Below are 17,792 nucleotides of genomic sequence, written 5' to 3'. Positions count from 1 at the left end.
GTGATGGTTGTTAAAAAGTTATGGATCTCATGTGCCTGACTGTACAGTTCAAGACTCAGACTTGGGGAACCAGCAGTTAGCGTAATGGCTATGTCGCTGGACTCCCACGTAGTTGACTGCGGTTCGCGTCCCGGACCTGGTGGCTTAAAACTCATGTCGGGCGTGTGTGCATGCATGCCCAAGATCCCAAGAGGAGAATGGAGGAGAAGGGATTGTGGCGTGGCCATCCCCTCTGGGGGGTGATTTCTCGCTTTCTGTCTCTATGTCTCTTTCTGTCTGTCTGGCGAGCGCACGCGCCCTATAGCAATAAAAAACCTCTCCAAAAAAAAAAAGACTCAGACTTGGTAGCTTGAAAAACATGCTGGGCACATATGCGTGCATGCCCAAAATCCTGAGCGGAAAATGGAGGAGAGGGGGCTTCAGCATTGACATCCTTCCTGGGGGATGATTTCTCACTTTCCTCTTTCTGACTCTCTCCAGCAGCACACATGTGCTACAGAAAAAAAAAAAAAAAAAAGAAAGAAATGGGTGGAGGCTGATCCACTGGCCTAGTGGCCAACTGCACAGTTCAAATCCTGAACCTAGCAGTTGAAGAACATACCAGGCACGTGTGCATGCATGCCCTAAATCCTGAACAGGTTTTTCTCTATGAGGCAACACATCTCTTTTCCCTCCTGGAAGGTAAGAACCGTTAGAAATTTCTTTTGCCTCCTAAGACCTTTTACCTTTACACAAACAGATTCTGAGTACATAATTTTTTACATATTAATGGTCTGCTTGCTGATTTTCTCTAGTCTTGAGACGACAGTCACATCTACCTATTGAGGCTTTAAGTAACATGAGATAGAGTTGCCCCTCTCCCCGTTTGCTCTCAGAAGGTCCCAAACACGCAAATGCGATGGTCTCAACACCTTCAGTGTGTGCCAGGCTAAAGGTGGCCACTGGCAGCTCACCAAAAGGTGATTTTGTTTGTTCAGCTCAGTGTTTTCAATTTTTAAAAATTATTTTGTAACACATAAAATCAGGAGATTGCATAGAAAAACAACAAAAAAAAGACAAAAGGACAAATTTCCGGCTTCTTTTAAAAAATATCTAAAGGTCTCAGTACATTAAGCCACGTTCCCACAATAAGCACAGGGACCGGATCTGACCATAGGCCACTGAGGTAGGCACAGGGCATGCAGGCCCTGTTGTCCACAGCTCTAACCTGGCCTGCTTAGATAATTGATGGATAGTATATGGCTTCTCTAGACACTGAGTTTTCAACTCTTTACCTTGGGAGGGACTTGCAGAGGGAGGAATAGACCACTTCTTCTATTGCTAGGGCTTCTTTTTTTTCCTCTTTTTTGGAGAGGTTTTTGCTATAGGGCGTGGGTGCTTGCCAGAAAGACAGAGAGAGACAGCGAGAAATTACTTGCCGGGAGTATGGCCATGCTGCAATCCCTTCTCCATTCTCCTCTCAGGATCTTGGGCATACACGCACACATGCCTGGCATGAGTTTAAGCCACCAGGTCTGGGACTCAAACCACGGGTGGCTACATGGGAGTCCAGCAACATAGCCATTATGCCAACTGCTGGTCCCGCCAGGCCTTCTTAATGATGGCACCGCTCAATCCACTGGGTTTTACTTTTTTGCAGGATACGATCCCTATTTTAACAAATGCTTACCATAGCCATGTCTTGGAGTTTCCGGCAGAGAGTATTCAGATGGGCTTGCCATCTCCATGGATGTCATTTCAATGCTTTCGTGGTAATCTTTATTATCTTTCTGAAGGATGCCCAAGAGGCCATCACCCCTGCAATGAAATGAGAGCTGGATTGAAGACATTCTCCAAGTATCCTGAAATCTTGAAATGATGAACTGCTATCCATCCAGGAGTATGACAGGACATTCATCCATCCTTCCATCCATCCATCCATCTTTCCAGCCATTCATCCAATCACAATGCTGATGAATGACAATCATGTGTTGGCCATGGCTCAGGGATGAGGATGCAAAGATAAAGACATGTCTGTCCTCAAGAAGTTCCCAGGACAATCTGGTGCAGTTTCTAGACATAGATATGACCAATTATAATTTAACTAGAAATGGTGAGGATTAGCAAAGAGGATCAAGAAGTTCAAAGGAAGGAGAGATGAATTCTGGCTAGAAGTTTTGGGAGAAATCTAAATGGAAAAGAGACATTTAAGCAGGAGTTGGAAGGATAAATTTGTGCATAATTAGGAAGAGGCAGTCCAAGGATGTAAAATAGCATAAATAATGAGAACAGAAAGTGACAAATATCTAAAGGGGATGCTATGCAAATCAATTAACTTGGAGCAATGGTCTTCAGTTTTAAACACACACACACACATGCACGCATGCACACTCATGCGTACACACACCGGTTCCTGTGCTAGTTAATTAAGTCAGAAACTCTGAAGGAAGGTGGGCCCAGGCAACTGCACTATTTTTAAAGTTCCCCAGCTAATTAAGTAGTAGTAAGGATCAGCAAAGGTCAGGGACTACTGATCTCTAGAAAATAGGGTTAAGGTATGGAGGGGGTGGGGAAAGAAGATGGGGACCAATCAGGCTGGTCTTTGGCTGATGTCTTAGGTTAGCACAGCGTATCCCATTGACGAATGTTCTGTAAGTGAAGCAGTGTGCCCATTCTCCCAAAGGTTATGAGGGCCCACGGAAGGTGAAAATCAGGGCAGTAACAACATCAAAGGTGTATTTTGAGTCAAGCAGTGGGAGATAAGGGTAAGAAGGACATTTCGACCGGGTCCTGTTCATTCTATTTATGTCCTAAAGAAAATGGGTTGTTAAAAAAGTCATTAAGTAGTTTTCTATGCTTTGATATGTAAAAATGCATCATGACTTTTCCAACAAGCCAATATTTTGACTGTTACGTACTCAAATCCTATATCCTTGTTACTAGAATCAAATACAAGTCATAATTTTAAATCAAATTCCTAATTATCACTAGTAGAAATAGTAAATACAAAGTAAGACTAATTTTGGTTAAAGTTTCAAATGGTAAAATTTGTTATAGATTAAAAAACTGATGAAAGAATCAATTCATGTCAAAACAGTGATGAGGTAAGAGAGTTTTGCCACAACCTCAGATCATGGAGACCATCATCCACGTCCCTAATCTAAACCATACCAACCAAATTTCATCGACTTGATGCTCTAGTACTCACGCAGTCCCACCCCCGGTGAAAGGATATACCTGAACTTACTGCCTGGTCATTTTCGGTGTTTCAGAAGAGCCATAATCATGACCGTCTTCAGCACCTGGGTAATCGGGTTCCCCCCAAAGGTTTGGTGAGTTCTGAGAGTCTTTGGCACCCGGATAGTCTGGTTCTTCTAAATAAGGTGGGGAGTTAGGTTGATTCTCAGCACCTGGATAATCAGGCTCTCCCAAATAATCTATAAATGGGTTGATTCTGGAACCGGTATGCTCTGTATTCCTTCTGAAGCCTGGACGGTTGGAGTTGTCCCTGGGGCCGAGATGGTTAGTGTTGCCCTGAGCTCCAGGATAGTCTGGTTCTCCAAACGAGCCCAAGTAATCTGAATTTGTTCTGGAGTGTCCATAATTTCCACTGCTTCTGGAACCTGCAAACTCAATATTTCGTTGAGATCCAGGATAGTCTGGCTCTCTGGATGAGCTGGAGTGGTGTGGATTGCTCTGAAAGTCAAGGTAATCTGGTTCTGGCAGAGATGCATGATAGTCTGGATTCGCTCTGGAGGCTGCAGAGTGTGGATTGCTCCTGGTCCCAAGATAGTCCAGATTACTTGGAGAAGATCCAGGATAATCTGGTTCTGCTAGAGAGCCAGGATACTCTTGGCTTGTTCTGGAGCCTAGGGAGTATGGGTTGTTCTTGGGGCTGGGGTAGTCTGGATTATTCAGAGGACCTGGGTAATCCTGAGTTTTCGAATACTCCTGTGTTCCGTTCCAAGACTCCGAGTAGTCAGGGTAATCTGGATCTCCCTCAAACCCGTGATTCCTGTAGTAGGCAGACATGCTGTTACAAATTCTCTACCCTGGGGCATTAAAACGCTCCTTCATTTGCGGTTACTTGGGGATTTTTTTTTTCCTTTACCTGACAAACAAAAAGGACAAAAAAAGTCACATTCTTTTCCTTTTATTTTTCCTGCAGAGATTGCTAGTTACCTTCCAGTATCAGTTCTCCTTTCTTTCAAAGTCGAGTCCACAGCCGCCCATAATAAAGACTAAGTTTCCCAGCCTCCTTTGCACCTAGGTATGGACATGAGAGAAATAATGACACGTAGCAGAAACGATATATAACTGCCAGGTCATGCTCTTAAAGGAAAAAGGTTGTCCTTCCCTTTCTCCGTCTTATTTCCTGGAGGCTGGAAGGTAGAAATGATGGTGCAACATCTTGGGTCTTGTATGCAAAGGCTGCACCCACCATGAGAACAGTAGCACAACACATACGTGGGGATCTTCAAAGAGTTCATGGAAAATGTGTATTATGAAAAAGGCTATGGGGCTGGCCCTGGGATGCAGTGGTTAAGCTGGATCCCACACAGCTGATTGCAATTTGAATCCCAACCCTGGCATCTTGAAAAACACTCTGAATGCATGTGTGGGCATGCCCAAAATTCTGACAGGATAGAAAATTGGAGAAGAAGAAGGGATGGTGACTGTGTTACTTTGTGGGGCACTTTCTTTGTTGAGCACAAAGACCCTATGACCACAAAAAAAAAAAAAAAAAAAAAAAAAAAAGCACTTTTAATAAAAGAGACAAAAATGGGAGGAGCAGGTGGCCTAGTGGTTAAGGCACTGAATTCCCACATGGCAGTTCAAGTCCCAGACACGACAGCTAGAAGGTCATGAGAGGCACATGCGCATGTGTGCCCAAAATCCAGAGAGGGGAACGGAAGAGAAGAGAAGGGATTGCAGTGTGGCCATCCCTCCTGGGGGATGATTTCTCAATTTCCCTCTCTCTGTCTCTCTCCACACACCCTATGGCAAAACAACAACAACAACAACAGAAACAAAAAAATAATAAAAAGGAAAGGAAGAAAGGAAGAAAAACCTGTGCTTGGATTTCAATTACCTGGGGCACCAAAATAAACTTGTACTTTAATCTATTTTTCCACAGATTTTTAAAAATCTCCTCACTGAAGGAACCCAGGTTGCTGGTGACTTCACAGAACCAAGACATCATATCAGCTCAGACTATTATGTAAATAATAGTTTTTTAAGATATAAATACAGGGAACCAGCAGTTAGCGTAATGGCTATGTCACTGGACTCCTACGTAGTCGACCGCGGTTCGTGTCCCGGACCCGGTGGCTTAAAACTCATGCCTGGCATGTGTGTGTGCGTGCCCAAGATCCCAAGAGGAGAATGGAGGAGAAGGGATTACGGTGTGACCATCCCCCCTGGGGGGTGATTTCTCGCTTTCTGTCTCTATGTCTCTGTCTGTCTGGCGAGTGCACGTGCCCTATAGCGAAACCCTCTCCAAAAAAAGAAAAAGAAAGATATAAATACAGTTGTATGGACCAAAGATTTAAAAATGGTGGTTTAAACAAGATAAAAGTTGATTTTTCTTTTACATAATAGTCTGAGCTGATATGATGACTCGGTTCTGCGACGTCATCAGCAACCTGGGCTCCTTCAGTGAGGAGATTTAAAAAAATCTGGAAAAATAGATTAAAGTACAAGTTTATTTTGGTGCCCCAGAAAACTGAAATCCATGCACAAGTCTTTTTCTTTTTTTTTCTTCCTTTCTTCCTTCCTTCCTTCCTTCCTTCCTTTTTTCCTTCCTTTCTTCCTCTCTCTCTCTCTTTCTCTCTCTCTTTCTCTCTTCCTTTCTTTCTCTCTCTCTTCCTTCTTTCCTTCCTTCCTTCCTTCCTTCCTTCCTTCCTTTCTTCCTTTCCTTCTTTCCTTCTTTCCTTCTTTCCTTCTTTCTTTCTTTCTTTCTTTCTTTCTTTCTTTCTTTCTTTCTTTCTTTCTTTCTTTTTAGGTTTTTGCCATAGGGTGTGTGTGCTTGCTGGAGAGAGACAGAGGGAGGGAAATTGAGAAATCATCCCCCAGGAGGGATGGCCACACTGCAATCCCTTCTCTTCTCTTCCGTTCCCCTCTCTGGATTTTGGGCACACATGCACATGTGCCTGTCATGACCTTCTAGCTGTCGTGTCTGGGACTTGAACTGCCATGTGGGAATTCAGTGCCTTAACCACTAGGCCGCCTATTGGCACTTGGGTTTCTAGGATTCAAAGCACAAGCTGGTATGAGTGCACAGAGGAGGTCAAATTAAAATCAATGAATAAATGAATAGATAAATAGATGCATGGAGATGGCTTTGCAAGAAGGAAGTAGAACATTTTTTTTAAGTTTGTCAACTTGTCCAGGTTGGTCTCTGTGTAAACAAAGGTCAGACTTTTTCAGTAATCAGACCTAATGACAATGTTAACATTTTGCTGTCACCTAGAGCCTCAGAATGTTCATTTTGCCAAGTCTATTCTAAGTATCTCAGCATAGCAGAAATCCATTTTTGTGTTTTATCCCTGCCCAGCATCTGTTTCTATCGTGTGTTAACACTTTGTCTTGAGTAATACCTCTCCCCACTCAGTCCCTATAAACCAGATGTGGGCTTATAATCCAATTGCAATTATTTTCTTCCCAGCCACGGTGACCAGGTTAGGAAATACAACCCAGCCAGAGCCTATGAGATTCAATTTGGGGAGTTTTACGGAACTGTACTGTCTGTTGCACTTGGAGTTAGGAAGTTGTAAACCTGAAGCCATCAGAGATCACCAGTAGAGATTGGTACTCACAGGTAGGAGGAGAACAGAGCCAAGAGATAGACAGAAAGACCAAATATGATGACATCTGAATCCAGCATGCCTGAAGGCAGTAGACTCCTGGAGCGTTGAGTCATTACATTCCCTTTTTGACTGAAATTAATTTGAGCTGGGTTTCTGTCATTTGCAAGTGACAGAGAAGAATTCTGACTAATATGGTGAGTATTGCAAACAGGAATATCTGTATAAGCTATCTGCACTCACTTGAAATTTAGGTGCTATTCTTTATTGCAAATTAATTCTCATAATGTGGAAATGGAAGCCATTTGTTTACTTATATTTTAATATTAGAAATTAATATATTTCTGGGGTTAGCAGTTAGCATAATGGCTATGTCACTGGACTCCCACATAGTCGACTGCAGTTCGAGTCCCGGACCTGATGGCTTAAACTCACGCCGGGCGCATGTGCATGCGTGCCCAAGATCCCCAGAGGAGAATGGAGGAGAAGGGATTGCGGCATGGCCATCCCCCCAGGGGGTGATTTCTCGCTTTCTGTCTCTCTATTTCTCTCTGTCTTTCTGATGAGCACACGCGCCCTATAGCAAAAGCCTCTCAAAAAAAAAAAAAAAAGAAATTAATATATTTCTTCTCTAGGAACTTCCATGCCCTCCCAACACCAACACACAGACTATTACATCTAACAAACAAAATGGTCCCTAATAAAGTCAAAATATTGAGAGCAGGTGCCGCTATATTAGTCCAAGAGAAGTGAGTGTGTCTACCAAAAGATAAGAAGGTTCACAGAAACTTTTTATGGTATTGTTTTGTTTTTAACATTTTTTAAAGAATTATTTATTTTTTATTATTACTATTTCATTTGCTATAGGGCATGTGTGCTCACCAGAGAGACAGAGAGGGAGGGAAAATGCGAAAGCAACCCCCCAGGATTGGGACTTGAACTGCAGTCTGCCATGTGGGACTCCTGTACCCTAACCACCATGCCCGCTGATCCCCAAAACCTTTTGCTTTTGTAAGTGCCAAAAATTTTGAAACAATCCAAATGTCACTCAACAGCAGAATAAATGAATCATGGCATGTTCATACCATGAAATATCACTCAGTGATAGCAAAGACTGAATTTCTGCCACATGTTACAAAATGGATAAATCTCACACATGTAGGGATGAAAGGAAAGAGCTAGACACACCAAAATACTACCATGTTACATTTACCCAAAGTTCAAGAACCAGCAAACTAACAAATGTTGACAGAAGTTTGAATGGTGGGATATCTTGGGGAGAGAAAGAGGTGGGTAATGACTGGAAAATGCCATATGAGAGTCTCTGCGGAGCCACCAGGGTGGCAACATTTGGTGGTGGTTACTTGGTAGCGTGTGTGTAAAAATGTGTCAAATTGTATGCTTAAGAAATGTGCACACATACACATAAGTATATTACTCCTAAATTTTAAAAAGAAGATGAAGATGTAAAAGATCTAACCTAGAAGCCATAACATAAAACCTTCTATTTCTCTCAGGGGCTATCAGATTACTTAGAAAAAAAAAAAACCAAAGAATTTTGGCTCACAAATATTTCCAATTTTCCTATACATAAATATGAATTAGTGGGAACCAGCAGTTAGCGTAATGGCTATGTCACTGGACTCCCACGTAGTTAACCGCGGTTCGCGTCCCGGACCCGGTGGCTTAAAACTCACACCGGGCACGTGTGCGTGCGTGCCCAAGATCCCGAGAGGAGAATGGAGGAGAAGGGATTGCGGTGTGACCATCCCCCCTGGGGGGTGACTTCTCGCTTTCTGTCTCTATGTCTCTCTCTGTCTGTCTGGCGAGCGCATGCACCCTATAGCAAAAAAAATACATATGAATTAATGAAAACAAAAGCTAGGTGAAGACAGGACACACTGCCTGAATCGAATCCTATCTATGGGATGCTCAACAGTGAGAGTGGTTAGAAATCCACCCCTTGGCATCACACTGAGCCGGCCTTAGTTCCCATTTGCTGACTGCGTGGACTTCAGCACGTCACTTAACGTCTCTGAATCTGTTTCAACACTGACAATGCTATCTCACAGAGTTTTTGTAAGGAATGGCCACGATAAGGCACATGGAACAGCCAGCGCTGAGGAAAACAGAACAGAAGCTATCACTTATCACTATTTTTATTTTTATGTAACGTAAAACTGGGCAATTTCCATAAGAGACAAGAGTGGGTAGATAATGAAAGTAGTAACTCAGCCAGGACATTGATTAAAGAAACTCAGCCACAGTGGCACAGCTTCTGCAAAGCTGAATGGGAAGGTTCCAAGTTCACATTCCAAGGTCTCCCAGCACAGGCTGGGTGTGCCCCAGCTGTTAAAGCTGGAGATAGACTGCAGCCTGAGGATCCTTCTCTCTCCCTCTCTCTCTTTCTCTCTCTCTCTCTCAAAACTAAACAAATAAACTTTAAAAAAAAATAAAAAAAGGAAACCTCTTATACTCAGGTACAGGAAGGAACAACGCTGCAAAATTCCTAGGTTGACAGGCTGTGACAGAACTAAATTTCGATGAGAGTTGCTTCGCCCGTACTGACAGGGACTCAGGACAGGTTATCTACTACTACTTGTAGAAAAGAGGAAGTATATCAGTTTTTCAAGAGGTCCACATTTCTTCCCAGGATTAATTTCTGAAAAGAATTTATCATGAGAGCCCTTTAGAAGAGATCAGATAACAACACGGGAAACCAGGGCTCAGGGCTCCCAGCAAACCAAGCGCTCAGAACCTCAACTCCAGGACGAGCTGCAGGAGCAGCAGGGAAGAGACTCTGCATCTTCTCCAGGACATCCCCAGGAGATGAGGAACCCCTTTGCTGTCAGGCACTGGCACATGGTGCTCTCTGGTCAATAAGCTGTGGATGTAGGGGACTGTGTCACTTCTAAGCGAAAGCATTCAGGAGCTGAAGCTTTACCCTCAGCGCTCCTTTAGCCTCTCCAGGGCTCCTGCATGACCACATTGAGCACATGAGGACCCACCCCTGCCCCAAACCATGTCAGCGTTTTTTTTGTTGTTGTTGTTTTTTGTTTTTTTTTTAAGAGGCTGACCTCAAACTGGAGATCCTCCTGCCTCAACCTCCTGAATAGTTAGGATTACAGGCATTGTGCACTACACCTGGCTTTTTACAACAGCTTTTCATGGGCAAGAAATGAACTTTTATTTGTTAGAAAACTTTGTGATGTTTTAGTTTGTTGTTTGTTTTAATGCAACAGAACTTAACCTCACGGATAAAAGCACTTTGGTTTTTGCTTTAAATATTTGATCATGGCATAGGGACCTTGTTGGTGACACCCCTCTCCCTATCTCACTAAAAAAATTAGTGAATAATTTTTTTCTTAAGTTTCAGATTTTGGATTTTTGATCAGGGATGCTGAACCTGTACATATGTATTTTATATATATATATATATAATGTACATATATATATATAACATACATACACATATATGCATACATATTATAAATATAATACATATTATAAATATATAATACATATTATAAATATAAACATTCCTATTATGCACAAACAACACAGACAGATTAGCTAAATAGATAGATGGATATTAAACATAACAGGCCAAAAATGAGTCCAAGTTCCTTGGTGCAGTTTTCCGTTCGGTGGTTATCTGACAGTTTGTGAACTGCACATCTTCACAGTGAGGCACACAGTTCTCTCACCACGACCACCTGCACTGAACAAATTCCACAAACAAAGCTAAACCCACAGAAAAGGTCGGGGAGAGAGAGGAGGAAATGACCACAAGGAAATAGTCTCGTATTGATTGTCAAATGAAGTGGGAGTGGCCTTCTGAGAATTCTACTCTTAGCTTCCTATTAACCATCAGGGGGGCAGATGGAAAATCTGATTGTTCAAAGGAATAATAATACAGCTCAACGCCTTGGGAACAGCACTAGGAGGGTATTCCCCTTTTCACCCCGGTTTTCGTTTCTCCAGTGCCTTCCTAGTAAGGGCTACTGAACCATCTATTCCAGCCCTCCTTTTCGGGTCCCTTTTGGGCTCTCTCTGGTCACATATATCTCAATGGTTTTCTTTCTTCTCTTTTCTCTCCTCTTTTTTTCTTTCTCTCTCTCTCTCTCTTTTTTTTTTTTTATTTGCCAGAGGGCAAGTGTGTTCTTGCCAGAAAGAGTCAGAGAGAGAAAGAAAGCGAGAAAGCAGTCCCGCGGGGAATGGTAATGCAGAAATCCCTTCTCTTCCATTTCTCCCTCCTCTCGGGATTTTAGGCATGCACACAAACATGCCCCAAGTGTTTTTCAAACTGCAGGTGCCAGGATTCAAACTGTACTATCGGCTGTGTGGGATCTAGCTCTCTTCACCACCCCACTGGCGAGCCCCCCACTGCTTTTCAGTCATACGAAGGCTGCTAATCCGGTACTCCTTATTCCATGTTGCACAGACCCCCGGCTTGAATGGCCATCCTACCGATCTTGTGTTTGTAGTTCTGATAGTTCAGGAATCTTCGAGGGGCACATTACACCCTCGCATCTGACGAGGTCACATCCAGGCTATTTATCTGGCCCTCTGCTGCCTCTTAGTGAGACAGAAATTAGACTCAGTGAGTAGGTGGATAGGGCAGGGACTGAGAGGAGAGCCGCTGTCCACCCCGCTGGGTGGCCATGTCATGTTACCTGTTTCTTTTTCCTCTTTTCTCCATAGAGTCACTATGTTCCTTTGACCTATAGATATATAGACTTTGTTCCTAAAGAATTTAGGATTCATTATTATGAGATGGACTCAGGCAGAAACCAGAGATCGATTGTCATAGCCCAGAATGCATAGATAATGTAGGAGATTTTTTGTTTTGTTTTGTTTTTCAGAAATCTGGAGCAGATAAGACTTCCTGCCTTGTGGCAATAAATCCTAAATTTAACAGTCTCTGAGCCTTCAGAGTTAACTGAGATAAGTTCTTCCTAAATTAACAGCTTACATGAGACCCCTGTCACAAAGAAACATGCATACACGGGGTCTCTCAGCTAGGATAGAAACCGGAGACCAGACCACGGGTGGTAACTCTTTCTGAGACCCCTTCTACTTGGGAGTGCTTGCTTTTTTATTTGCTCTCTCTCAATAAACTTGGCTTGCTCTCCCTTCTCCATGTCCATGAGTCTAAGTCTTCGTGAGCGTGAGTCAGAACTTGGTCAGCTTGCAGCCCAGGGGTCGGCACTGCAGTTGGGCCTGATCACCCCAACTTCACGTATCATTAGTTCTCCCCACTCAAGCCAATGTAAGCCGAGGCAGCCACCCACGAGTTCTGCTCTGCATCATCAGATGACATCACAAAACATAAGGACTCAGAACCATGAAGGACTGGCAGGCCAAGCTTTGTGTGTAATGACAACAACTGGAAACAATCAAAAAACCATCAAGAGGAATGGGCTGGATCAGTTTTAAGACATCTGCACATTGGAATCTCACAGTGTTGTCAACAAGAATGCAGAGATCTCCATGCACCGCAGAAAAGGTTAAGGTTAAGGTTCTAGCTGCTAATCTCCTTTTCCCAGCTCCAGTCTCTGGCCCACACTGGGGCCTGGTGGCCATGCAGACTGTGAGCTGTGCAAAGGTTAATTTTGCTCATCGAGGCCATTTATTACCTGAAAGACGGGAACGAGAAGCCAGGGCTTTTATAAAACAGCAGCCCTGACTGGCACCAAATGCAGGAAGTGACCCCTGCAAGTCAAAGTGAGGCCACAACTTCTCATTTCAGCCGCATGTTTTATTTCTAAAGAGGTGAACTGTGTTATATGCAAGGTAAACCTTTTAACCTAAATGAAATCACTGTTTTCTAGGCTAGTGACAATCCTATAAGTGACATAAGACATATTTAAGACCACGGTCAGCCTAACTGTAGTAGCACAGGTGATAACTCACTGATCTGCCATGCTGGAAGCCACATGGCCAGCCACGGGTTCAGATTCTGAGTCTACCTGAAACACAGCAGGTGCATGTGTGCCTGAGGTCCCGACTAGCTGGAGGGCCAGGGGAAGAGGATCATGGTGTGATGACGTCCTGTTGAGGGTGCCTGTCTCTGTCTCTCATATACTTTCTCTCATGAAAGAAATAAAATAAGCTTAAAAAGAATAATGAAAGTGATTCTATAGAAACTCTTAACTAGTTCCAATGAATTGCATCTATTTGACTTAAAACAGACCAAACAAAATTTTTAAGAATAGTTTCTATGTAGGGGAGGGAGAAGGAAAGAATCTAGAGTCGCCAACATAAATGCAATGACAGCTATCATGATTGACTATCAGCCATTATCACATAAAATATTTTATAGTTTTCTTTTAAAGAAAGGGGGGCCCATTTCAAAAGGAAGGACAGTTTGTTTAATTGAATACATTCAGCTCCTTTTTTTTTAAAAGAGATTTTTGCTATAGAAGAGACAGAGAGACAGAAAGTGAGAAAATCACCCTCAGGGAGGATGAGCACACTACAATCCCTTCTCCTCTATTCTCATCTCAGGATCTTGGGCATACACATGCCCAGTGTGAGTTTGAAGTTGCTTGATCAAGACTCAAACCACAGGTGACTACGTAGCAGTCCAGTGACGTAACCATGACGCCATCTACTGACCCCCACATTTAGCTCCTTAAAAACATCTTTTATCTTTAGTTTACTCACTTGGTCCCAAATAGATGTCAACTTTGCCCCAATCAACTTGTTAAAGATCCTTGTGTCTTCTCTAGGCTGGCTTGGATGGGAGCCGGGTGGCAGGTGACTCTCTGACGCTGGCCTGAGGACTGAATATTCCGAGGTGCTGACAGCAGGCAGAGTCACGTCCTGCAAATCAGAAGGCAGAGGACTTTGACTTCCATAAAAGATGGTCTCGTGTTGTACAGCTCAGGTGTATTTGCAAGTGGGGAAATGCTCGCTCACATGCCAGCTTGTTTTCATTTCTCCTAATAATTTAAAAGGAATGTTAGGCCACAATGAAGCGTAGAGCACAGTAGAATAAATATTAGCAATTCCTAGTCTCTTTGACATTAGTCATTAGTTCCACACTCACATTTACTGTATCAAGGAGGTAAAACATGACCAGTAAGGCCAAAGCCCTCTAATACCTCTCCTTCATCCAATGTCCCCCTCTCCTGAACAGAAGCCACCATGACCATGAATTTGGGGTGTTACTTTCCAGATCATGTTGTTAATACTTTGACTACTGCTATAAATTGAATTGTTCCCCCTACAAAATGGTATGTTGAAGTCCTAGCCCCTACACCTTGGAGTGTGGCCTTATTTGTGAATAGGGTCTCTGGAGAAAGTGATCAAGTTAAAATGAGGTCATTAGGGTGGGCTCCAACCCAGTATGAGTGCTGTCCATGTAGAGGGGACATTTGCAGCCCAGCCTCTGTGGCACAGCTGGTAGCATACTGGAATTCAGAGCCAGAAACCAGATGCCAATCATGGTGGGGGCCAGCAGGTGGCATGGTGGTTAAGGTGCTGGACATTCCCACATGGCCAACCACAGTTCAAGTCCTGGACCTGGTGGCTTGCTTTCTCACTTTCTCTCTCTGTCTTTCTCTCTCTCTGGTAAAATTAAAATAAATGAATAAATAAACAAAATAAATAATTCTTTTAAAAAAGAAGCCACATGCCAATCATGGTTTGAATTCCCTGCCTGGTTGGCTTGAAAAGTGTGCTTGGTGAGTGCGTGTGTGCCCAGGATCCTGGTGGCCTGGAGAACTGCAGGAAGGGGATGGTGGCACAAGAGAGCCCTGGGGAAGGTGCTTCTCTCTTACTTTATCTCTTGTCCACATGACATGCTCTATCATTAATAATTGTTTATTTTATAAAGGGAACATAGGCACATTCAGAGAGAGCATGGTATGAAGAGAGGAGAAGACCACGTGAAGGTTGGAGTTGTCCTGCCACAGGCCAGGAACATCAGGCCTTCCAACAGTTGGAAGGGACAAGTGAGGATCCTTCCCTTACTGGTTTCAGAGAGATCAGTACTCTGATTTCATACGTCCAGCCTCCAGAACTGCGATGATAAATTTCTGTTGCTAAGCTACCCCGTTAGTGGTACTGTGGCAGAGCAACCCTAGGAAACTAGCCAACCACATATATGAATATTGGCATGTGGCAATATTACAGGTTCGAGCATGTAAGTTATATGGACATCTTTCACATATGATACAGATAGAAAGAGAAATAGGGACAGAGTTTTCTCCCCTATTAAAGATAGAAAATCAGGGACCAGCAGTTGGTGTAATGGCTATGTCGCTGGACTCCCATGTAGTCAACCGCGGTTCGAGTTCCAGACCCGGTGGCTTAAACTCACGGCGGGAGCATGCATACCCAAGATCCCAAGAGGAGAATGGAGGAGAAGGGATGTGGCGTGACCATCCCCCTTGGGGGGTGATTTCTTGCTTTCTGTCTCTCTGTCTCTTTCTGTCTTTCTGGCGAGCACACACGCCCTATAGCAAAAACCTCTCAAAAAAAAAAAAAAAGATAGGAAATCAAAGCAAAATGATTCTGATTCAGGTAAGAAAAGAAGACCTCTTTGCAGAAAGGAAAACAATGAACAAGCCTGGGTAAAAAGGGACAAAAAATGTTCTAAATCACATACACTTCAAAATAAAAAAGTTTGTTTTTTTTTTTTCCAATTTTTCCACATGGGCTCAATGGAGAGAGACACTGAGAAAGTGAGTGAGAGAGAAGGAAAGAGAGGATTCATTTTCCTCCCTCCCCCAATGGGACATAGTCACACCACAATCTTCTCAATTTTTACATCCTGTCAGGATTTGGGGCACACATGCACACACACACACACACCCAATGAGTTTTTCAGACCACCAGGTATGAGACTCAAATCACACAGCTGGCCATGTGGGACCTGGCTGCCTTAACCAACATGCCACCTGCTGGTCCCCAAAACAGTTTTAATTACTTTTAACTTCCAGGGACACAAGTGTTTGCCAGAGAGAGACAGAGAAAGAGAGTGAAAGCACCCCCTAATGGGGCATGGACACCTCACAATTCTTTCTCCTCCCATTTCCCCATCCTGTCAGGATTTGGGGCACACACACATATGTATCCTGTGTGTTTTCCAAGCCACCAGGGCTAGGATTTGAACCACAGTGGACCATGTGGGACAGAGCTCCCTTAACCACCAGGGTTGGACCAAAAACTAATTTTCTCAAAACGGTAAAACTAAAAGAGTGAGAAAAAGCTAGAATTAGCTGATTGTGTAAATACTATTTTCCCCCCAGTCTTCAAATAAGCTATGGAAGCTTTAAAAATAAATCAAGATGGGACAGCAGGTGGCGTGATGGTTAAGGGTGTTGGACTCCCTCACGGTCAACCATGGTTTGAGTCCTGGACCTGGCAGCTTGTTTTCTCAGTTTCTGTCTCTCTCTCTCTTTTTCTCTCTCTCTCCACCCCCAGTCAAATTAAAATAGAAAGAAAAAAGAAAGAAGGAAGAAAGCAAGAAGAAAGAAAGAAAGAAAGAAAGAAAGAAAGAAAGAAAGAAAGAAAGAAAGAAGAAAGAAAGAAAGAAAAAGAAAAAGAATTCTAAAAAAAATCAAGATAATTGAACAAAGTTCACTGAATTTTTTAATTGGGCCATTTATGTTAAGCCTCAAAGCAAGCACAATAAAAGTGTCATTGAAATGTTGAGTAGATATTCATTACAGCAATAAAAGGAAATTAAAAAAAACATCTCTTACCACATTTCCAGCCCCACCTCCACCTGACAAAGAGAGCTAGCAGGTATAATAGTTTCATGCTTACCTCTTCTTCCTTTTTAAAAAAGTTTGCCAGAGGGCCTGTGATGTGCACTCACTGGGGAGAGAGAGAGAGAGAGAGCAAGAAAGCCCCCTCCATGGGGAATGGTCACATCTCATCCCTTCTCCATCTCCTCCTTCTTTCAGGATTCTGGGCACACAAACATACCTGCCGAGCGTGTTTCTTAAGCCTCTGGGTTCAGGACTCAAAGTCATAGTCCGCCGTGTGGAATCCAGCTGTCTGAACCACCATGCCATGAGCTGGCCCCAAGCCTACCTCTTCTACCAAATGCTAAGAAGGAGGCTAAAGGAAATGTAAAAAGATCAAGGACGATTCCCTTGCTGATCCAAAGGAAGACACTTCCCAGGGACTCCAGAAAAACTAGATCCATGGGCACCGTTAAAAATTTTCAAAAAGAATCGCCTGGAGGGTCGCAAGCGGGCTCGAGTTGACATTGGTGGGTATCCCGACCCGAACAGGTTTCCTGAGGGAAGGAGTGAGAGACCGGACAACACAGAGACAGATGACCCAGTGTAACAACTCTTCTGGGTCTTCTGATTATTGTGGGCAGCACGGAGAAGACACAGTGTTACAACATGGTGTCACAACTCTTCAGGGTCATCTGGAGACGATGCAGTGTTACAACTTCTCAGGCTCTTCAGGGTCGTCTGGAGATTGTGGGCCAGGGATCATGGTTATATACATGTTAGTGGGCTGTGATTGGTTGTAAAAGGTGGGTTATGATTGGTTGTAAAAGGTGGGTTATGATTGGTTGCTTTGTGGACCAATCATGAGGTGCCGGATATGCAAATCTGAAGGATTCTAGTGGCCAATCAGAGTATGGTTTTGAAGGTGAGGTTTTGAGGGAAGCCAATCATGGCTTTTGGCATTGTGTAATTGTTTGCTCTCTGAGAAACCGGGGATATTCCCTGGTGCGCAGCCTCCCACAGGTGGGCTGTTCTCTTGTGCCAGGAGGCTCTACAAGATTGAGGCCCAGTCGCTGCCTAGCCCGCCTGGGCGATGGCGCTTCTTCAGGGTGTGTGGAGCATGCCGAGAGCCCTGGGAAAGTGGGAGCCCAGCTGTGCGCTGTGGTGAGAGTCGACGGCGCTCACCCTTCAGTTTCCTGTATGTACCAAAATGGTTTCCATCTACCTTGGCTAGTTATCTAAAGAAACCTATGACTTGGGAACCAGCAGTTAGCGTAATGGCTATGTCGCTGGACTCCCACATAGT

At 43.6% G+C, this 17,792-nt stretch overlaps 1 protein-coding gene across 4 annotated transcripts in view; it reads right to left on the bottom strand.

Moving 5' to 3' along the window:
* The window catches only part of TMC5 (transmembrane channel like 5), an 89,136-nt gene that overhangs the window by 45,476 nt on the left and 25,868 nt on the right, over positions 1 to 17,792 (bottom strand). For 3 of the 4 annotated variants that reach the window (XM_027771085.1, XM_027771086.1, XM_006146582.3), the window contains exons 2-4: positions 13,455 to 13,613; positions 3,227 to 4,090; positions 1,670 to 1,797 (exon numbers count right to left, since the gene is read on the bottom strand). In XM_027771085.1, coding sequence (XP_027626886.1) covers positions 1,670 to 1,797; positions 3,227 to 4,011 — 913 coding nt within the window. In that variant the 5' untranslated portion in view covers positions 4,012 to 4,090; positions 13,455 to 13,613. Of the gene's footprint in view, positions 1 to 1,669; positions 1,798 to 3,226; positions 4,091 to 13,454; positions 13,734 to 17,792 lie in introns of those variants that run through there. The other variant, XM_014587092.2, reaches the window with a different exon arrangement.

The sequence above is a fragment of the Tupaia chinensis genome, unplaced genomic scaffold, assembly GCF_000334495.1.
Source record: "Tupaia chinensis unplaced genomic scaffold, TupChi_1.0 Scaffold000182_1, whole genome shotgun sequence".
Lineage (NCBI taxonomy): Eukaryota > Metazoa > Chordata > Mammalia > Scandentia > Tupaiidae > Tupaia > Tupaia belangeri.
The sequence above is the reverse complement of the archived record's forward strand: the minus strand, read 5'-3'. Positions and strand labels throughout refer to the sequence as shown.